The 23,413-nt window shown below is 41.0% G+C and overlaps 1 protein-coding gene across 2 annotated transcripts in view; it reads right to left on the bottom strand.

Moving 5' to 3' along the window:
* LOC109921918 (zinc finger FYVE domain-containing protein 9-like) overlaps positions 1-23,413 on the bottom strand; it is a 100,363-nt gene that overhangs the window by 22,051 nt on the left and 54,899 nt on the right. For both annotated transcript variants that reach the window (XM_048601677.1, XM_048601678.1), the window contains exons 4-5: positions 19,147-19,246; positions 3,673-3,849 (exon numbers count right to left, since the gene is read on the bottom strand). In XM_048601677.1, the coding sequence (XP_048457634.1) occupies positions 3,673-3,849; positions 19,147-19,246 (277 nt within the window). The remainder of the gene's footprint in view (positions 1-3,672; positions 3,850-19,146; positions 19,247-23,413) is intronic.

The following is a 23,413-nucleotide window of genomic DNA, read 5'->3' as shown; positions in this document are numbered from 1 at the left end:
TCCAGCTTTTATTTCGCAGCCCTGCAAATGTTTCCTCTGCAGGTACTTCTTCAATTCTCTTTTAAAGGCCTTAAATTGCATTGGGGTCCATCACACTCTTCGGTATCATAGAATCCCGACAGTGTGGAAACAGGCCCTTTGGCCCAACAAGTCCACTCCAAACCTCAGAGCATCCCATCCAGACCCATCCCCTGAAAACCCACCTAATCTACACATCCCTACAGGCAATTTAGCATGGCCAATCCATCTAACCTGCATATCTTTGGACTGTGGAAAGTAACCAGAGCACCCGGAGGAAACCCAAGCAGACACGGGGAGAACGTGCAAACTCCACACAGACAGTCGCCCAAGGCTGAGAATTGAACCCGGGTCCGTGGAGCTGTGAGGCCGCAGTGACAACCACTGAGCCACCGTGCCGCCCCAATTGGTATCCCATTCCAAATCATACACCTTTCCCTCATTTCATTCTTTCGCCAAACACTTTAAAATTACTGTTCTCTGGTTCTCAAGTCACAGAAGTGTAGAAAATAGGTGCAGGAGCAGGCCATTCAGCCCTTCCAGCCTGATAATCATGGCTGATCATGCAATTTCAGTATCTCATTCCCGCTTCCTCTCCATACCCCTTGATCCCTTTAGCCACAAGGGCCAGGTCCAGTTCCCTCATGAATATCTGTAAGCTGGCCCAACAGCTTTGTGATAGAGAATTCCACAAGTTCAGAACTGAGTGAAGAAATTCTCTCGCCTCTGTCTTGAATGGCTTATCCCTTAGTCTTGGACTGTGACCCCTAGTTCTGAACTTTGCCAACATCAGGAATATTCTTCCTACATCTAACTGTCCAATCCAATAAGAATTTACGTTGCTATGAGAACCCCCTTGTTCTTCTAAATCCCAGTGAGTACAAGCCTAATCGCGGAGATGTACAGCCTGGAAATAGACTCCTCAACCCATCAGTCAATCCAGTTTTTCTTTATATCAGTCTGCCATCCCAGGAATTAGCCTGGTGAACCTTCACTGGACTCCTCAACAGCAAGAATGTCCTTCCTCAGACTCAGAAACCAAAATGGCACACAATACTCAAAGTGTGGCCTGACCAAGGCCCTGTATAACTGCAGCATGACATCACTACTCCTATACTCAAATCCTCTTGCTACAAAAGGCCAGCATGCCATTAGCTTTCCTAATGGTCTACTGCACCTGCATGCCAACCTTCAGTGCCTGTTCCATCATGACACCCACTTCTCATTGCACCTCACCTTTTCCTAAACTGCCACCATTCAGATAAGAATCTGCCTTCCTCTTTTTGCCAAAATGGATAACTACTTTCCATCAATGGAAGGAGTTTCTACTCATCTCCACCTAAACCCACGTGTTGAGTGCCTCGAGCAAACACGAAACAACTTTAACACTGAATCTACAAAGTTAGACACAATAACAGTATTTTAGTTCAATGTTAAATGATAAATACTAAAACGAGGCTTTGAGGAAGGATGGCATGTTATATAAACAGCTGAAGGATTAGGGAGTTCGAACTTCAAAACATTAGAAAAAGTAACTTCAAGCTAACAAGGCCCTACAAAAATCTAACAGATGACTAGATTTTAAAGGCAAGAAATGTACATTAAAAAAACACTAATTGTGAATCTACACAATACAAGACTATGGTATTGGTAACGTTTGACCCTCTATATTGAGAACTAAAACACCCCTTGTTCTAGATCCTTCAAATAACTAGGAACAAATGCAATTATTTGCTATCACAAGCCATTCTTAAAACTCATCTTGTATTTGTATCTTGTTATACGAGACAGTACCCTAGTTAAACAACTGTAAAATCTCCGTTTCCTTAACTTCCTTCCTGTCATTTGGGGCTCAAACCTGCAGCGTAAACTACTGCCAAGATAGTGGATGCAGGGTCTACCAACTTGAAAAAGCAAGTTTCCATGTAGCATCCAGTCTTCAAGTAACTTGGCAGACTTAGGAAAGTAGCCTTCCAGCAGGGTGTTCACCTAGGTCCACCAGCAATACAACTCAGCTTCTGGCCAATTCAAAACCATCAATTTTTCTTCTTTCTCTCCCCTGACTTGATAGACACCCAATCCCTTTGACTTCATTGGCACACCAGCTCCACTAGTCTCTACTGTAATCCACCTGCCTGACTTAGTAATACTGTCAGGATTGCAGGTACAATTGGTCCATGCAAAATGGACATGCTGCTACATATTTTGGGACAGACAATAGTTCGAGATTTTGGAGTCCATGATATTTTGGGTTGAAAAGCAACGAAAGGAAAATACAACATACATGAATTGTAGAACTGCAATACAGTTATGATGTCAAATGCAAAATAAAGCAGAGCCATTTTTCAAACAACTGTCAATGCCTGGCTGGCGTGAATGAGTTGGATTGAAGGATCTGTTTCTCTGCTGTATGACTCTATGGAAGTCAGAATGAATGTTCAAAAGAAACAAAATGGGAAGTGAGATGGCAGAGCAGGTTAAGACTTTTCTTTTTCCTCTGGAACACAGCTGGACATCAAACCAGATCAGCAGATTGAAAGTGTTCTGTTTGCTTTAAGGTTTTTAATTTAAAAAGTTTGAACAGCCTTAAACCCAGTTTCTAATGGGTATAGGACCATGATTGAAATCTATAACTTAGTAAGTAAAAGTAAATGATCAGTCCAAAGTGCCAACAAGAATGGCTCACATCAGGAATGAAAAAAATTCACCCTAGTGCCACAGCATAGGGTTTTCTAAAATTACACAAAGCACATTATAGGGCAGTAAAGGAAACAGTATTCATAATCCTATTCTGCTATATAAATCGATGCAAGCCTGTTTTTAAAAAAGGAAAGAAAAATCTATGTTGTAATGTCTATGCTAACCAAGATACACCACTTACACTAACACGACTAATGTCATGCAGATCTGTCTTACTAATAAATTGACAAAATCAGTCATTTCACTAATTTTCCATCCAAAATTGCATTACAGACGATGATCTATATTTAAACAGTTAAAAATATCTTTCACATTTACAAAAAGAACTGGGTAACCTAAATACTACCTGCCCTAATAATGCAAAATTTGATTTGAGGAAGATCTCAGTAATTCACCAGAGCTTCAAGTTATTCATAGCATGCAAATACTCCAATCCTTTACTGCGGGTTTCATTAAATAAAAAGATCACAAATATACTCACTAACAAATCCTCATTTAACATGATAAAGCATGGTGATGCAAAATAACCTTGACACAATTTGCACACAGTTGCACTGAAACGCTAAAATGTTCAGATTTGCCCAGTAATGTATTTTGTACAGATGATTATCCAGCCAACATGTTCAAGCCCTTTACTCACAAATAAAAAAAGATGCTGACAACTATTTTGAAATGTAATTTTATTCAAAACAGAAATTCAAAGGCCAAAAAGTATTATTATAAAAATTCCAACGGTGTTCTTAAATTTTTTTTAATTCTTCATTTTTGAAATTTGCACAAGAATGCCATGTCTTCCAAATGAAAAAAACAATTTTACTGAAAGAACTGAACAGTAACAAAAAGCCTGAAATAGCCAACGATTTTAGGTCCCACAAAGATATGCCAACAGTGTTGAAAGTCAACTCTCAGCTCACATTTTGCAGAGTACATATTTCTGTACAAAATTAGCTTTACCTTCTGTGCCTGGGTGTTTCAGAACACCCACAGGCACCATGACAGTGGGTGGTGGAGAGCTCAGTGCCCCTGAGGCCTGAGCTTGCTGCAGTGGTGGAATAGTAGAACAATATTCAGCAGGATTGTTGGGATTTGGGCTTGAAGCCGAGGCACTAAACGTATTCTCCCAGGCTTGAGCTGCAAATGGTAAACCATAAAATCGTAAGTTAATATGACTTAAAAGCACAAATCAACTAATATGGTTTGTTTTTTAAAAAAAAAAAATCACAAGATGGAAGGCACCTTGCAAAAATGAAAACAAATTGCTGGAAAATCTCAGGCAACACCCATGGAGAGATCATTTTGGTTCCAATGACCCTTGTGAAAATAGCTGTGTCATATATATGGAAACTAGCGAATTTGTGATCTTCAGTTGTAAGTGCAGAACCTGTTAATTCACTTTCTGCATTGCTGCTTTGAAAATATTTCAAATGCATGGTAAAATTAAGGAACAGAAAACTGTTAAGTGAATAAGCTAAAATTGACAACTTCAGCAGCAAATGTCAGTTTTTTCTCACGCTAAAAGATTAACTTGAAACATTAACTTTGTTTTCCACTTTACACATGCTGTCTGACTTGCCGAGTAATTCCAACAGTTTGTTTCTTTTTAACATTTCCAGCATCCATACTATTTTCCTTTTGTACAAACAGCATAGACATTCCCAAGGAAGCTATTTTGTTAAACATTAATACCTTAAATGATATCACATTTAAAAGGATTTCAGATAAATGTTGATTTTACAAAGGTAAAATTAATTATTAACAAGATCTAATAAACACACAGACCAAGCTCATATTTCGGGTTTTTGCTGATTACCATATCAATATGGTCACCAGTCATTCAATTCATTCTTTTCCACATCTCAAAATGTAATAGGAGCAACAGCTGACAAAAGCAGTCAAAAAAATAACTTGAGGAATACCTTAAAAAGAAAGATAGAAAAGCAAGCAGCATATACAAAAGAAAGTTCCAAAAATTATGATATAGCAGTTGAAAATGGTGGAATGATTAAAATAGGGGAATATAAAAGCAGCCAAACCTGGCACCTTCTTATTACAGATTAAAAATATCAAATCAAAAATCTGGGAGCTGGTTCACCCCAGACTTTCGAATAGGCATGTCACTTTAGTATGGCAAACATATGACATCTGTTTTCACCATTAACTAAAGTCACACTAGTCTTCAATTCATAACCTAGAAACTAAGCATGGGTATTTTTCCCTTTGCCCACCAAGACCACCATTCCCCAACCCCTGAATAAGTAATCAGGACAATTCAAAATAACTTCAGATCTGAAGACGAGTCAAACCATCTCAAAACATTAACACTGTTGCTCTTTCCACAGATGCTGCCACACCTGCGGAGTTTCTCCAGCATTCTGTATTTGTCTCAGGTTTCCAGCACGTGGAGTATTTTGCTTTTATTAAATACATATACAATTTGATGACAGGCAAGGAGCAAAGGGGGCAACTTTTTTTTTTATAGCAAGTAACTATTCACTTTTTTTAAAAAAGTATTTTCATGACAGAGTTATAGACTTCAAGTATATAGACGTTGGGAGCACAGAAATGCTCTTATTAACCGATGAAATCCCACCCACAGTTGTTACTGTTTAACATTATGTTAATAAGGAAGCACACTGGAGATTGGGATCAGAAGCAAAAATAAAACTGCAAGTTAGATGAAATAGTTAATGAGCCTTAGATTGAATAAATGTGATAAAATGCGTTTCTAGAAATATTTTTTAAAATTTTCAGTCCAGCAACTTTTTAAGTTAGCATTCCAGAAAATTAAAAAAAAATTGGCATATCACAGCTGTCAGAAATAATTATTTTATCAGTGATAACTAGGTTCTTAATTTATTATTAGCAGCCCAGATAACAAAAATAAACTTACCTTCCCTTCAAAGGTTGCATTCTGGAGCTAGAAGTTCTACTCATTGGTATTTTACATTTAAAGCTCCCCAACAGTGGCATAATTTCAGCAAATTTCATACATTTGACAACCGAGTTTACAGCAGTGAAGACTAACATGTCATCACAAAAAATCAAGTGCATAGCCTTTTCATAAGGACAGCATGATCTGTAAATATAGATCTGCTTTCCAGATTTACTTTACTTTCCCTTCAAAGGGTCAGTGCTGACTTGATGGGCCAAACAGCCTCTTTCTGCACTGTAAGGAGTCCATGTTTCTATGAATAAGAAATTCAAAGAAACATGGAAAAATTAGATACTTCATATTTTCATTATTAAAATTTAAGGCTTTCTACATACCTCTATTAAACTCAGCATAATTGAAGTTTCATGTACTTAAAACACCAATACTCACTAAATAATCTTTATGGGCAGAAAGCTAAAAATCTATAAAAGCATTTTATCAGAAAAAACAATTTCTAATTTTCTTAAACTTTGCACAAATACTTTGCTATACATAGCTTATAATTGTATTCAAAAGTAGGTTTATATATAAAGTATCCGCATTGTAAAATCATAGGATGAAATTGAAAGATTTATTTGTAGGCCACACCCAGCACTGAAAACACCAAAACAGAAAACTCAACCATCCCAAAAAAACAAGAGTTGAAACTGGATGAATCGTGCATAAACTGACCAAAAAATTGACCAAGACAGACAGAAAGGGGTCAAGAGTGTTAAAAGAGCCACAACACATATGCCTACAGTAAGCAAATGGGGAAGAGTTAATGGTCAAATTTGCAGTTTTAAGCCATGAGAGAACTTGATCAAGATAGAACACCAGGGATTTAAATCAGATAGTGAATAACACTTGACGTTGGGGAAAGAAATCTACATTATTGCAAGTTAAACAGTGACAGGACAGGAGTGTATACTGAAAAAGAGACAAGGATGGTCTTGTAATATTCTTCATACAAAGATTAGATGGATACAAAAACAGAATTCCAGGTATGGTAGAAGAGACAAAATAGTCAAATCAAAGAATCAAATGCATATGTAACGAACAGAAGGGCAGAAACAAATAGTCTGAACGGATGCATTTCTTTTATATACAATTTTTTTTTCAAGAAAGTATGTTTGCTTCACATAAAAAGCAATACAAACACATCTATTTGAGCAGTATTGGTGCAATTTATACCCAAATCTCATTTAAAGGTATTAATTAAATTATTTTAGAAACGCAATCAATTACTTTATGCAAGCGAGTCCACATCCTAATCCACAAAAAACTAAGACAAAGACAAAGACAAGCTCCAAGTAAGGCCCATTCCAAACTTCTACCAAACTACTATTCTGGCCAGATTTTGTCCACAACTGTTTTACTGTTATAGGTGTAGGACAAGGTTTACACGATCAGTTCTTAGCTTCCAGATGTCTAAGATTTCATTAACCGAAGTATTCACTGAATCAATATAGTCATTCAAATTTGCAAATTAAATTGCTCTAAGGTTTACTCTGATCGGACTCACTATTAGGTGACATGTTAGTTTTGTCATCGGCTACCAGGTCTTTAAAACAGTGAGCAACTTCATGACAGAGGCACAATACGATCACTGAACTGCAGCACAAATGAAACTAATAAAGTGCTCTTTCACTTCATTCTCGGACTTGAAACATCATACATGCATCACTAGTCTCTTAATACTAACAGTCTACAAGTGAATTTAAGTCACCATCACTTCAAATTGAGAGACTTTTCACAAAACTTTGAAAGACACTGCCATAAAAAACGTCTTGACCTAGTCTAAATAATTACACAAAGTACTATAATCTGGGTTTAAAGCACAAATAAATTGGAAATAAAAGCACCAGCCACCATATTTCAGGCTCCCAATGAGCCAGCACTGGCTTGTGTTCCTCAGAGTACAGAGTAAACAGGCACAAATCAAACTATTTAATGTACTAACTTGGGATTGGTTTAGAATTAGATTGATCCTCAAAATTGGTAAACTAAAAGTTAGTCACCAAATTGTCTGTAGAGATTGATGAGTTTACATTGATACTCTAAAGATGACATCTTGAATTGATCCCAACCTTTCAGTAAAGAGCAATGGAATAAGAGAAAGACAAATGGTAAAATGTTACTGGTTTTTAATCTGATTGTCTTTGACCACTCATCCCAAAGTAGTCTGAATTTTTTGCAACAAGAAATCATCTAATTATTGCTCTTTATGAATTGTCATGGATGCTAGCTGCTTCTAAGCCACTTTAATAGGGTGGAATTATTAGATTCAAGCGCTTAGAAACACTTGGTTTTCCTTTGTCTATTTGCTATTACTGCTATGTCTATTGACCACATCTGTGCCAAGTTAAAGTAAACAATTTCAGGTCAAAGAGAAATCAGTGAAGTCATGGGAAAAGTCATTCCATGCAAAGGTAACTGGGAGGTTTGCTTTACATACTGATAGCAACTATTTAAAATGACTACTGTTATTGCAACCAATTTGATTAATTTTTGTCAACTGGATCTTAAGGCCAACAAACCTCCGATCACCATATCAAGAATTGTGAAGGCACTGTAGGAATGCAGCTCAACTGATCTTGGATGATTAGTGAACTAACTCCAGGAGGCCAGTATCCCATTATCAAGTCATCCTTTATTTACACATTGAGAGCCCTCGACACTGATCCAGCTCCCTCATCACCAGCTCTCAGTGAACAGTATGTCTGCCACTCTCGTCTGCGTCTATCAGCAAAGGCTCCCTGATTGGAGCAGGTTACCAGGCCCAGTCAGGGAACCCATTCTATGGAGGTCCACTTGGCTGACCTTGTTACAATTGTTACATCCATCCCTGTCTGCATCTGAGGACATTGGCCAGTTCTTCTTTTTTTGAAGCTCCTCTGGGGCGTTTTAGCACTGGGCAGCGTGCAACACACTGTGACGCACCTCTTGTGCTCAGAGCATCTTGGAAGATTTCATTCAGTTCTTCAGGTGTCAAAGGGGTCTGGGGGGGACAACATCTGCCATGTCCATCTCAGATTCAGAGTTATCTTCAATACTTGAAGACGACGCGGGGACCCACAGGGTCACAGGCTGTCGAGGAACCAGGCACTGTACGGTTTACACGTTGCAGCTTTCATAATGGTCCACACGCTTGTTGAGGACCGTTGGACCTACCCAAACTGTGTGTCACTGGACCTGACCTCACATTTACCATACCTTTTCCCCTTGCAGGGCCATTCCCATGGTTCTTACACCAAACTTCATCTCCTGAAGTAAATTGTCTCTCTCACTTAGCAGAGTCTCATGTCAAGCACTGGCATTCCTGATGCCATTTCACAGCACCCCCTCTCCAGGTCTGGGTAGGTCAGTTTTTAACCTGGTGCGGAGCCTTCTCCCCATTAGCTACTCTGCTGGAGCTATCCACGTACTTGCACAAGCGATGGTCCTGTAATTAAATAGGAACTGGGGCAGTTTGATATCTAATCAAGATGTAGGCTGCTTCTGTAGGCCTGCCTTCACAAGCTGGACTGCTCTTTCTGCCGGACCATTCGATGACAGATGATATACGGCTGTCTTTGCATTTCAAATACCATAAACACTTTCAGAAGTATTAATTCTCTACTGGTAAACAATAGCCCACTTTCTGTGACAACACCTCTGGAGACTGAATATTGCAAAGACGTGCACAATTTTTCTATCATCGTCCCCATGTTTGGCGAATGGGGTCTATGCACGTCTAGCTATTTTGAGCAGATGTCCACAATGTCTGAACATTGAATACAATGAAAGGACCTGCAGAGTTGCCATGTAACTGAGTCCAGGGTTTGGCCGTGCCCACAAAATGTGGGGGAGCTGCTGGCAGCAATTTGTCCTTCTTCGCACTCTGGGCACTGATGCACCAACATGGCAATGTCTGCACCCAATCCTGACCACCAGACAAGGTCTTGCCAACATCTTCAATTTGGAAATTGCTGAATGATCCTGGAGGAGTTCAGTCTGTATCTGGCAATGACCTTTGCTCGGGACAATTACTCTTGCTCCCCATGATAACATGCTGTTCTCTACTGTGATCAGATCTCTCTGGATGCAAGAAGGTTTCAAGTCTGGTTGTGAAAGCCCTTTGGTTTCCCCATCACTAGGAGCTATTTGCTCTGCCAGGACCGGATCTTTCTGCGTCCAAAGTCTAACTTTGTCAGCAGTGACTGGAAGCATCCCCAGAAAATTTAAAACCATATTGACTCTTCCAATGGCAGTACCACCGGTACTGTATGCCAGCAGGAGACAGCTCAATGCATCCCCATTTGCTACTTGGTCTCATGGACAGTATTCGGACTTGTAATTATGCACACTTAATAATGGAGCCAACTGCTGAATCGGCAGGGGTTTATGGTCTATTCTTATTATAAATTTACAACTATAAAAAAGATACTGGTGAAACTTCCTGACTCCAAATTTGACCACCAAACCTTCCTTCTCTATCTAGGCATATTTGCGCTCTGCATTAACCACAGTCCTGGATGCATACGCTATTGGGTGCTCCTTTCCATTGAGCCACCGATGAACTGAATACTATCCCAATGCCACACAGGGAGGCACTGCATGTCAATACCAGAGCTCACCTGGGATCAGTGTGCCAATACCTTAGAGGATGATAGCTGTTTCTTCACTTCTCTGAAGTTGGCTGTGTGACCATTTCCAAGGCTGACTTTTTTTTTTAGAAAGTTGATGCAAAGGTACCAGGATGGAGATATGGTTGTGTATGAACTTTCTACAATAATTCACCAGCCCAAGGAAAGACCCATGCTCCCGTACAGACATGGGTGCCCGAGGATCTTTGATCATCCTCACTTTATCTTCCAAAGTGTGTAACCCAGTCTTATCGACTCTGTAGCCCAAGTAGATTGGGGTGTCTGGAACACATTTTTCCCTTCTTAGGTGTACACCCATTTTGAAGAAATGTCTAAAGGACTAGGCACAAGTTTTCTAAGTGCTCCTTATTGGTCTTCCGTGTTATGAGCATGTCATCCAGATAAATGGTGACCCGGTAAAATGCTCTCCATCATCCGCTGAAAAACTGCAAGGGCTGATGATACCCCAAATGACAGTCTCGAATATTGATACAAACCGTCACATGCTTCTGAGAATCCTGAACCAATCCTAACTGCAGGTACGCATAAAGCTGGGCACGCACCATGAAGGACAGCGTCCACCCACTTTGCATATAAATCTTCCACGCAAAGGACAAGGTATTTATCCAGCTGTAAAAAGCAGTATATCATTTGTTTAAAATCCCCACAAAAGGCAAACCAATCCTTTGTTTTCACAATCACTACAACCGGTGCTGCCCAAATTTGCAATCTGAACTAGTCTGATGCTTCCTTTGCTTTCCAGCCTTCTGATTTCTGCATGCAAGGCAAATGGCACCGAGCAGAATCATGGAATTGCTTCCTGGTCAACATGCAAGGCAGCCTTGGCTCTTTTCTAGGTATTTAATTAGAGTGAAGTCCTAATCGAAAAAATGCTGGAGCAATCTTTCAAGCAATTTTGCCCCATCAAGCTTGGGCCCAAACCTTTCACTACAATCAATGGTAACTGAACCAGCTGCTTCTCATAAGAGACTGAGACAAAGGTTGTACCCTTAATCTGTAAAGGTTCCCTGCTATAGGTTCTCAGTCTAGCGGAGGTCTCGTGCAAACTTAAGGATTGGAGTTCACAGCGAATTTTGTTCAAGACCGCTTCTGCAATCATTGAAACAGCCACGCTGGTATCAACCTCAATTAAAACTGTCTGATCATTTAACCAGTGGTTTATTTTGAATGATTCTGATTCGAATGTTGCTAAGCAATTTAACTATTCCAAACCAGAGGTAGGTGGACTTTCCAAGGTGTGCACTCTCCTGGATACTGGTCTGAACTCTCTTACTCAATTCAGGCCTAGTGGGACTCTTTCACTGTCTCTAGTCTGCATACTGGCAACAACTACAATGGCTTGCTGGCTCAGATCATGAACAAAATTTTAACCATTTGGGCAAGGCTTGGCTGTGTTTTGGGCTGACCAAGAGTCCCTCTGTTCAGGATATGTCCTGAGTGAGGCTATGCAATCGCCTTCATTCAAGTGGTGTTCCCCAAGCTCCATTGGACTGGCAGGGGTGTCCACTTCCATTGGAACACTCTGCAACTCTCATGCTCCACTTGTTGCATTTTCCAATGTTAAAGCCAGTTGTAGTGACTGTTCGAAGTCCAGTTGGGCTTCAGCTAATGGGCGTTTTTGCACGGTTACATCATTCAGGTGGAACAGGCAGGACTGAAACTCTCAGCATCTCATTAAGGGTTAAACCAAAATCACATACTTCTGCCAGTCATCTTAAACTAGTCAAGAATCCCAATATAGATTCCCCTGGTCTGGAATTGCTGAGCAAAACCAATAGCATCTCAGAATTAGAGGCAGTTTGAGGTTGTAATATTCATTAACTAAATCCATTAACTTTGAAAGTTTTTAGTATCTGGTGCCTCAGGGAAAGTTAGGCTCCAACAGCTGCAAAAGTTGCATGTCCACAAGCTGTCAGGAGAATTTCATCTGCCCCAGCGTCATTGGCCTGAAAAAAAAAAAAAATTCTTTCCACATACTCGGCTCAGTCTTCAATGGCAGGATCAAACAAATCAAGCTTCCCGAATAACTGTATGATGCCAGAAATCTTACCAACTCAAAGACAACTGTTCCAAAGAATCCCTACAGTGTGGAAACAGGCCCTTCGGCCCAACAAGTCCACACCGACCCATTTCCCAAACCCACCGAATCTGCACATCCCTGAACACTACAGACAATTTACCATGGCCAATCCATCTAGCCTGCACATCTTTGGACTGTGGGAGGAAACCAGAGCACCCAGAGGAAACCCATGCAGACACGGAAAGAATGTGCAAACTCCACATAGACAGTTGCCCAAGGGGGAATTGAACCCGGGCCCCTGGCGCTGTGAGGCAGCAGTGCTAACCACTGAGCCACCATGCCGTTTCCGACTGTTGCAAACGAATTTCTTCAGGAGCATGCTTTTCTCTCGTCACCACTGAAATAACACGAGGAAGTGAGTATCCCATTACCTGGTCACCCTTCATTTACACATGGAGTTTCCTTGACACTAACCTAGCTTCCCCAGAGCCAGCTCTTGGAGTGAACAGGGCGTCTGACACTCCTGTTCTTAGCTGTCAGCCAGGCATCCCTGATCGGACCAGGTTAACAGCCCTAATCAGGGAACTCATTCGATGAGGTTCTCCTGGCTGACCTTGTTACAATCACTACAATTAGAATGCTGATTTTCCAGTTATGTCATTACAAGGTATACAATATGAACCCAATGAAGCATCAGTGACACCAGAGTGATGACACAGTTGTGCCTCCTGCCCTTGGTTGCAAGAACAGGACATGGCTCAGAGCCATTTAACACCATTATTGTTTGGGTCCTTCTTCAGTTCAGGTTTTGTTCACTTTGAGCCATAGGCTTCTATTCAAATCCAGTCACTTGAGATTTAAAGAGACCGAAGAGAGGATGGGGTTCTGGGTTACTAGTCTCAGGTCACTAGTCTTCTTCGTTAGATTCTCAAGCCCAATTAAAACATGATCTGTTCAATAAAACCTTGTTTGACTATTTAAAAAAAAAAGAAAATTTTTAGAAAACATCATTGTGTACTACCTACAAAAGTCAAGTTTGTGGCATTTGGTAAATTGTAAATTGGTTCATTTACAGAAGGAACAGCAGAATAGCAGTAGTAATACAGGGTTCATGAGTTTGGGGTACAAACAGGCATTTTGTAGATGTAGAGGTGTCACGGTTGTAGATGTGACTCTGGGGTGGAACGTTGCCTTCTTAGTGTCAGGGTCAAGGATGTCACAGTGGCTGCAGGTCATTCTTCTGGGGAGGGTGATCAGCCAGAAGCCATGATCCACTTGGTATCAACTATAGAGTGGATAATAGTATATATAGTCTTTCACATCAGAATGTGGGGATCTAGGTAGAAAATTAGCAAGCAGGACCTCAAGAATAATAAGATCCAGATTATTCCCAGTACTACACACAACTGGGAAATACAAAAATAAAACAGCTGAATATTTAACTGGGAAGATAATATAGAAAGAACGACTTCAGATTCCCAAGGTACTAGGACTGATTTCTCGAGGAGATGGCACCTGTACAATCCAGGTGGATTGCACCCAGAGCTGTGACGGAATTCCTTGCTAGGCATTTTACTACTGCTATTACAGAGATATATACTAAATCTGCAAGAGAATAGGAACCAGGAATATTAGAGAGGAATGGGGAGGCAATAGCGTCGTGGTATTATCACTGGACAATAAATCCGAAGACCCAGGTAACATTCTGGGAACCGGAGTTCAAATCCCACCATGGCAGATGGTGGAATTTGAATTCAAAATATCTGGAATTAAGAACCTAATGATAACAATGAATCCATTGTCAATTGTCAGGGAAAAACCCATCTGGCTCACTGTCCCTTTAGGGAAAGAAACTGTCATCCTTACCTGGTCCAGCCTACATGTGACTCCAGACCCCACAGCAATGTGGTTGACTCAACTGCCCTCTGGGCAATTAGGGATAGACAATAAATGCTGCCTAGCCAGCGACGCCCTCATCCCATTTGTGAATTAAAGAATAATCAGGGCACGCACACAATATTCAGAGAGAAAGCACTAGAATAGAGAACAGTAAATTAATCACTGGCGTCACAATAATGGCAAAGCTAAAACTTTCTAAGTCAAAGCTACACTACATCCATGTACGAGAATAAGACTGGAGAGTTTCATGTACGAATTGCCACGTGGAACTATGATGTTGAGACCTGGGTATTAAATATTCCTGGTTACAAGGTGTTCAGGAAAGGAAGAAAAGGAGGAAGGATCGCAGCTTTGGTTAAAAGCAGCACTGAAGAAAAAGGGAAACCCAGTAAGTTTAAGGACATAACTGATTTGGCTGAAGCCAAGGAAGGAGGGTGCAATTACACTGGTGAAGGTGGTCTGCCGACCACCAACCGGCAGGAAGGATTAGGAGGATTAAGTCTGCAAGGAAATTACAGAGAGGTGCAAGCATTTTAGAGTAGGTATAATGTGAAACTTAAAAATACCTGAATACACAGACTGGGATAGTGGTAATTAATGCACAGAGAACCAAGTATTTTCAGACCGTGTTCAAGAGAATTTCCCATAGCAGTATGCGACAAGTCCAAGAGGAAAAGAAGGCATTGCTGTACTTGGTCCTTGGGAAGGAGTGGATCGACTTGGCCCATCTGTCAGTGGGAGAACATTTAGGGGACTGTGATCAACGAGTCAGAAATGTTTATGATCTCAGTAAGAAAGGATAATTATAACTAAGTGCAAGTATAATAAACTGGTGAACAAAAGCTGCTGGGAAGCTGAAAGGTCTGAAGGGGGATAAATCATCCATTACCAGATGGACTACACCCCAGAGTTCTGAAAGAGATAGTTGAGAAGATCGTAGAGAGATTTTTTTTTCCCCTCCCAGGAATCAACGGAGTGAGGGAGGGTTCCAAAGGACTGGAAAATGGCTTATGTAACATTCCTGTTTAACAAGTGAGGCAAGCAGAACACAGGGAACTGTACACTGGTTAGCCTGATCTCAGCTGTTAGTAGGATTTTTAGAGACCATTATGAAGAATGAAATTGTAATTACAGCAAATTTTGTTTTAACCAACACCGAATGGACCTGCACTCTTGATAAACTGGCAAAATTTGTATACCTGAAATACTGTACATTTACTGCATTATCGTGCCCTTCACAACTTCCAAGTCATGAGTCGAGAGTGTGAGGGAGCAGGCTGGCTGCCAATAAGTTTTATTTAGGTGCTTTATGCTGCAAGTGAAGTACACCCCCTGGGCATTTACGTTTCTACTATTGAGTGTGCATTTTTACATTGATCATGCGGATCATTTGGTACACTCCTGGTCCCACGGGTGCCAGTTAATAAAATGTTCACTGTATTTGCAAGTGCTTGGTAAAATAAGGCTGAGTTAGCATGGCGTCAGCAAGGGGAGGTCAAGCCTGACAAATCAGGTCGAATTCTTTGGAGGTGGTAACAAGCAAGTTAGACAAAAGGAGAGCCATCGGATATGATCCGTATGGATTTCCATAAGGCCTTATGACAAGGTGCCGCACAGCGGGCTACTGATACGGTAAGAGCCCATGGAGTTAGGGGCAAGGTATGGCACAGATACATGATTGCTGACTGGCAGAAGGCAGAGAGTAGGGATGAAGGGGCCTTTGTCAGAATGGCAGCTGGTGAGTAGTCGAGTTCCACAGGGGTCAGTGTCAGGACCACAACTATTCAAATTATAGTGTGACAATACAATGGCTTTAAGAGGTATATTTTGTCCGGTTTTCTTTTGAAGAGAGGTTTTAAAGATAGAGGTACTGAGCTGTCTTGAGGCGCCTTGGCTTTTTTTAAAGTTGGAACAATAGAAGCAGTCTGAATGGGTGGGGATCAGGCTCCCACAGAACCAGGATTTTTAGTTTTTCAGCAGCAGTTGTGGATGGGGTCTTGAATGTGGGTTTGGAAGTTGCAGTACATCTCTCCTTGCTACTCTCTCTCCTAGTTTTCTTGGTGTTTTTCCTCCTGTACTGGAGAATTGCATGTGAGACAATCTGCTTTACTGCATTTGCCTTTGCCAAGGGCATGTTTATGGGATGTTAGTATATTGGACTAGTTACGGTTTAGTAGTTAAACAACTTATTAAGTTTTCCGATTGAGTTGTTATTTCAATTCCTTTTTTTAAATTCATATGCAGTAGCTAATATACAACAAAGTGTGTTTTGCTTCAAGTCTGGTAGTTTGACCGAGCAAATCCCATCCAGAATGCAATGCCTGACTCTTGCCATTAAAATAAGAGAAGTTGGGTCGAGGCTATCTTCTTAATATATTTTGAGGGTGTTTGGTCTGGTCCATAACGATACATTATGTATCGAGGTGAAGGAATGGAGGGCATTGTTGCTAAGTTTCTTTTTTTTTCCTCCCTTTATTCATTCATGGGAACAAGGGCATCGCTGGTTAGACCAGCATTATTGCCCAGAGGGCAGTCATGAATCAGCCACATGGCTGAGAGTCTGGAGTCACATGTAGGCCAGACCAGGTAAGGACAGCAGTTTCCTTCCCTAAAGGGACATTGGCGAACCAGATTGGCTTTTCTGACAACTGGCAAATGGATTCATGGTCAGACTCTCAACTGCAGATATTTCTGAATTCAAATTCCAGCAGATACCGTGGCAAGATTTGAACCCAGGTGCCCAGAACATTACCTGGATCTCTGGATTAACAACCCAGCAATAATACCTATAGGCTATTGACTCCCCCTAGTTTGCGAATGACACAAAAGATAGGTGGAGGGTCAGGTAGTGTTGAGGTAGCAGGGAGGCAGCAGAAAGACTTGGACAGGCTAGGAGAGTGGGCAAAGAAATAGCAGATGGAATGCATGCATGTTCAAGTATGGGGTTATGCACTTGGTAGGAAGATAGAGATGTAAACTATTTTCTAAGTGTGAAAGGCTTCAAAAACATGACGCAGATAGTGACTTAATTCCATTTTTTTTTTTTTTTTAAAAACTGGAATTCAAATTCCACTGTCTGCTGTAGGATATTGGGATTCGAACCTGGGTTCCCAACAGATTGAGTTGCTGGATTAATAATCTAGCAGTTATATCACTAGGTTTTTGCTTACCCTTATTCTCTAGTTTTGTCCCCTAGTTCAAAAAACCACCACCCTCCACTAGCAGAAACAGCTTCTCAAATGTCTACTTAGTCAAGCCCCCTCGGAATCCTGTGCATTTCAATTAGATTGCCCATCATCTTTCTATACTCTAATGAACTAACAAAGCAGTATCCATCAAAAATGTAAAGGTTGGCACATGTTCTAAACAAGTTGCTTCTCAATGAAAAAAACAGGCATAAAGAGACATTCATATCAGCAATTGGTTGATCACGCTTGTGCAAGCTCTTTCAAAGAGTGTTGCTTCATTCCGCACCCCCTTTTTTTTGGCTGTTATCTTAATCATCAAGTACCTTTCAAATTAATCTAGGGAATCATCTTTTACTACCTTCCCTGGTCATGTGTTTCAGATCCTGATAACATATTGGAAAAACAAAACTCCCGGCTCTAGTTCGCTTCTGAATTATTCTGTTTCTATGACCTCTAGTTATTGGTCCACTCATCAGATTATCATCCCTATTTATTCCAGCAAAACGCATCACCTTGAAACCTTAATTAGGTCAACTTCTCCATTACAATGTAAAACAACGCTAAGTTTTCCAATCTTCCACCATAACTGAGCTCCCTCATTGTCTAGAACATCTGATAAAACCCTTTTACATTCTTTAAAATCTGCACATCTTTCCTGAAGTATGCTGGCCTATATTGCTGACAGTAACAAACAAAATGCTAGAGAAACTCAGCAAGTCCAATATCATCTGTGGGGAGAGAAATATAGTTAATGATTTGAGTCCAGTATGACTTCACTTCAGAGCAAGACTCATGGACTTTTATTGTTCACAATGCTCCAGACTAAAATGATGTGGGACACCAAAATAAAAGGGCATAGGCATAAAATCACAGCCCAAATCATTCAGGTGTGAAACAAGATGTGAGAATATTCACAATGTGCAGTGCAATCTTTCAAGTGTCTCCTCTCCCCCAAAAGGCTTCGGATGCAAGATCAATTGAAATTTTCAAGACTGAGATTGATAGAATCATTAATCAAGAGATAGGGAAAAATGGATAAGTAGAGACAAAATACTTATCAGCCATGATCTAACTGTATGACCTATGGCTACAAGGCAACCACAACACAGTCAGTGTCTGTGGCATTACTGTTAAGTGATGACACAAGCTGTTACCTGCGGCAAAGAATAGGACAAATTAAAAAAGAATTAGTTTTAGATATTTTTCATCAATTAAAATCCTGGGATTGTGACATTCTCACTGCTCCACTTCCAACACTTGTCCATGCTACTCTTAGACTGCAGTACTTCCATCCAACTTGCTGCTTTGTTCCATTGTCATTTACCATTCCCCAAGCAGCATGACAACCACAGCAAGCAGTAAAGCGCCAATGGAGGGGACAAAAGGAAACAGGAACTAGAAGCAAATGCAACATGGTGCAAGCTTTCCTTGGGCACATGACCATCAGTGTCACTGTGCATACGCTGACAGGCAGACTGAGCAATGACTTTGAGCACCCAGCACACATCAATGATGTCAGTAGCACAAGTTTCCTGTAGCACTGCAGTGGCAGAGAACACATCATCATAATGAAATGAGAAAACACCCCCAAATTGTATGAAGTATTGCATTACTCAAGATACTACTTTAAGAAAGAAAGCACAATTACTTAATGACTATTATATCAAATGTTTAAACAACAAAATAAGGTTTGCATGGCTTATTTTATGATTTTAACCCTCCAAGCACGTCATGGTCAAAAAAAAAAGGGAAGTTACTTACAACTAGTAAGGACAGTATGGCAAGTTACACAAACTCGAGCCTCTTTCATGTCCATATAATTTAGTTTGCATTTCAGACTGCAACATGCTGCACAAAAAACCTACAGAACAAAGACATCAAATAAAAAGAGTTCACATGAAAATCATCAACTGCATTAAGCAATAGTTTTAAAAAAAACTTGGCTAGAATTCAGTCTTTTAATATGCCAACTTTCATCATGCGTACGACAAAAGAATGTACATGATGAACTTTAGCTGTACTTTGTACAAACTGAAATGAAGCAGTTCAATTCGAGACAAAAACAAAGAATAGCTGGGGATGTTTTACCCTGCAGCAGTGTCATACTGGTCACTGAACAGTTTAAGTTAATCCCATTTGCTTCAAAATAATAGAACATGCACAAAGAATAGTCCACAATTTTAATTCTAATATCTGTTTGAACAAAATAAATCACCTCACAATCTGCCTGAAAAGACTGAAACATTGAAGAAGTGCAGATGAAAACCTGAGAGGATTGAACGCCAATGACAATGCTGGATTCCAAAAGCTGCATCTGGTGGTGCAATTTTCCCAAAATAATTATAAGCATATGCTAACTACAAGGGAGAAAACATGAATAAAAACTACCCAAACTATCAGAAAAATCAGTCTGAATCATAAAGTTGAAAACCTCAATGGAGTTTTTTTTTTTTTTTAGAAAAGAAAAGTGCACCCCTCAATACTATCAGGTCTACTCAGTTTACACAATTAGTTCAAATACGGAGCGAGTGATATGGAAGTTCATGCATGTGTGGTGTATTTGTTCAAAAGGTAATTTTATTTCTGTGCCCAACTAGCAATTGAACAATTACCAGGAAAACTTAAAAACTGAAATGCAATCATTATTAATACACTTTAAGAACGTAGATATCCAATTTTTAAAATCACAATCATAGCTGTGCATAAGGTCAGTGTTAAGGAGACATCAACTGAGCGATAGAAACATCGATAACAATGAATTGAAAATCTGGTTCAAGGGGGAATTCAGTTAACACCTCTCCACACCGCCGCGTTTCCACCACACCCCGCCCCCCCAGACTTTTGCATTAAGATTCACTGCAAGATATAAATGCTCCCAAACAAGAGATGAGTGGGATGGGATAAAAGACAGACCAAACTGCAGTGAGACTAGTGGCACAGTGAGGCTATGAACTGGAAGGGGATGCAGATGCAGGGTAAGCAGCTGACCGGTGAGTTGGATTGGTGATTTTTTTTTTAAGTATGTAAATGTAAGGTCTTCAGTTTAGGTCTAGGACTCGTGTTCTTCACTGTTATTTTCCTAAAGTTCGTTAAGTATTAGATTGATACTGATAACTTTAGTTAAAATACTACATTGAAATATAAAGAGCAGGAATCAAAAGGAATTAGTTTACAAATTAAATCAATACATATAGTGATGGCAGGACAGGTGATATGTTGCGTTTCAGCACATGGAAGCTGCTGGACGCCAAGGTGATCAAGAGAAAACATAAATGTACTAAGTGTTGGCAATTCTAAGAACCAAGTTTCAAGGTAAGCAGCAGGAGTTCAAGCAGTAGACAGTGTGATACATCAGGAAAGGGGAATCTTACCTGGACACTGGCCCTAGGGGCAGTCACAAACTTCAGACCAAGTAATTCAAATTTAGTCAGTGATCGAGGACAGGAGGGTGTGGCTGAGGGAAAACAAGTATGGACACTCAAGAACAAAAACAAAGTTGCTGGAAAAGCTCAGGTCTGGCAGCAACTGTGAAGAGAAAATCAGAGTTAATGTTTCGGGCCCGGTGATCCTTCCTCAGAACTGATGATAGCTGGAAAACATCAGTTGATATGCAGAAAATGGGGTAGGGAATATAATGATAGGATAGAGCCCGGAAAGAGAGAAGACCAGTTGGATAGACAAAGGAGTTGATAACGATCTGGCTGGGAGAGTGAGTAGTTGTTAATGGGGACTGTTAGTGACGAACAACAGATGGTATGTAATGGCAGGCTGTGATAACAAAGGCCTAATGTGTGTGGGGTAGGGAGCTGGGAAACAGGAGAGTTCAGGCCCTGAAATTATAGAACTTGATATCGAGTCTGGAGGGTTGCAGGGTCCCCAAGCAGAAAATGTGGTGTTGTTCTTCTAGCTTGCGTTGAGCTTCGCTGGAACACTGCAACAAGCCAGAGACAGAGACAGGCTTGTTGGCCAGGGAACAAAGTGGTGTGTTGAAGTGGCAGGCAACAGGTAGCTTAGGGTCTTTTTTGCGAGAAAAACGTAGATGTTCTGTGAAAGAGTCACCCAGTCACCAGTTGGGGAAATGTGTCAGGAGGCGGCATCTCACTGGAGGTGACGGTAATGGCCCACGGCACCTTCCCCTGCAACCAGCAAAAGCGTAACACCTGCCCACGCACCTCCTCCCTCCCCACTATCCAATGGCCCAAACATACCTTCCAGGAGAAGCAACACTTCACCTACACTTCCCAGAATCTAGTACACTGCATTCGCAGCTCATTGCGGTCTCCCCTACACTGGGGAAACGAAGTGTAGATTGGTGACTGGGTGATCGCTTCACAGAACATGTACATTTTTCTCATTAAAAAACCCAAGCTACCTGTTGCCTGCCACTTTAATGTACCACTCTGTTCCCTGGCCAACATGTGTGTCTCTGGCTTGTTGCAGTATTCCAGCAAAGTTCAAACGCAAACTGGAAGAACACCACCTCATTTTCCACTTGGGGACCCTGCAGCCCTCCAGATTCGATCTCAAGTTCAATAATTTTAGGGACCAACTCTCCCACATCCTAGCCCCTACCCCACACACATCAAGCCTTGTTATCATAGCCTGCCATTACACACTACCTATTGTTAGTCACTAACAGTCCCCATTAACAACTCACCCTCCTAGCCAGATCGTTATCGACTCCTTTGTCTGTTCAACTGCTCTTCAGGCTCTAACTGAACATTTACTCCCTACCCCAACCCCCTCCCTACTTTCTGCATATAAACTGACATTTTCCCAGCCACCATCAGTTCCGAGGAAAGGTCACCGGTCCCAAAACGTTAACTCAGATTTTCTCTTCGCAGATGCTGCCAGACCTGCTGAGCTTTTCCAGCAATGTGTTTTTGTTCCTGATTTACAGCGTCTGCAGTTCTTTTAGTTTTTATGGAAACCCAAGAGATTGCCTACAACTGTCCAATGGTTATGAGGATCTTGCAATCTCTAAGGCTGAGAATAGGGACTGCAGGAAAAAGGAAGGAACTGACCATGGCAGTGGTACAATAACTAGGACTCTAGAGAGGGCTTTAAACTTTTTTTCTTCTTCTTGGTGGAGAAGAGTTGAAGGGTATGCTCTAATGGTCATGTCACTGGTTGAGTATTCCAGGTCGCTTGACTAGTGCTCAGGCAAGGGGGTCAGATCCCCACTGTGGCAGATGGTGCAATGAGACATTTTGGGAGCAGCGTGGTGGCTCAATAGCTAACATAGCTGCCTCCCAGCACCAGGGACCCAGGTTTGATTCCAACCTTCAGTGACAGTGTGGAGTTTGCATATTGTGTTTGTGTGGCTGTTTCTGCCAGGTGCTCCACTTTTCTCCCACAGATATGCAGGCTAGGTGGATGGGCCATGCTAAATTACCCCAGAGTGCGTCCAGGCATGTGCAGGTTAAGTGGGTTCGCCATGGTAAATGTAGGGTTATGGGGTGGGGGTGGGGGGTAATGCTCCATGGAGGTTTGACACACAGACTTGAAAGAGGCTTTTTGGCCCATCTGCACAGTTGAGATTCTATGATTCTTTGAATCTATCAAAAGAGGGGACAGGAAATGTATGCCTACAAAGCAAAAGGGCATGGCAGCTTTAAGGGGCAGCTATTTGAATAACACCACCCAGAGAGAGACAGGATGGGACAGAACATACAAATATAGAAAAATACATGTAAAAAGGGCTGGGGGAGGGGAGAAGTGTCCGAGTTGAAGGCTTTGTTCTTCGCTTTTTATGAAACCGCTCATCTTCATGTCATCTGCAATCTTACTGATCACATTAACATCAACATCATTAATGCACACAACAAACTGCAAGGGACCCAGCATTAAACCCTGTGGTACAAGACGACAGGTTTATAGTCACAAAAACACCTTTTGGCCATCACCCTCTGCTTCTTACCTCTCAGCCAATTTTGGATCCAATTTGCCAAAATTATCCTGGATCCCATGGACTCTTAGCTTAAGAAATCTGTTATTATCAAAAGCCTTGCTGAAATCCATGTCGACT

This window comes from Rhincodon typus, chromosome 10, assembly GCF_021869965.1.
Source record: "Rhincodon typus isolate 14 chromosome 10, sRhiTyp1.1, whole genome shotgun sequence".
Classification (NCBI taxonomy): domain Eukaryota; kingdom Metazoa; phylum Chordata; class Chondrichthyes; order Orectolobiformes; family Rhincodontidae; genus Rhincodon; species Rhincodon typus.
Note: the sequence above shows the minus strand (reverse complement) of the source record. Positions and strands in the feature narration are given on the sequence as shown.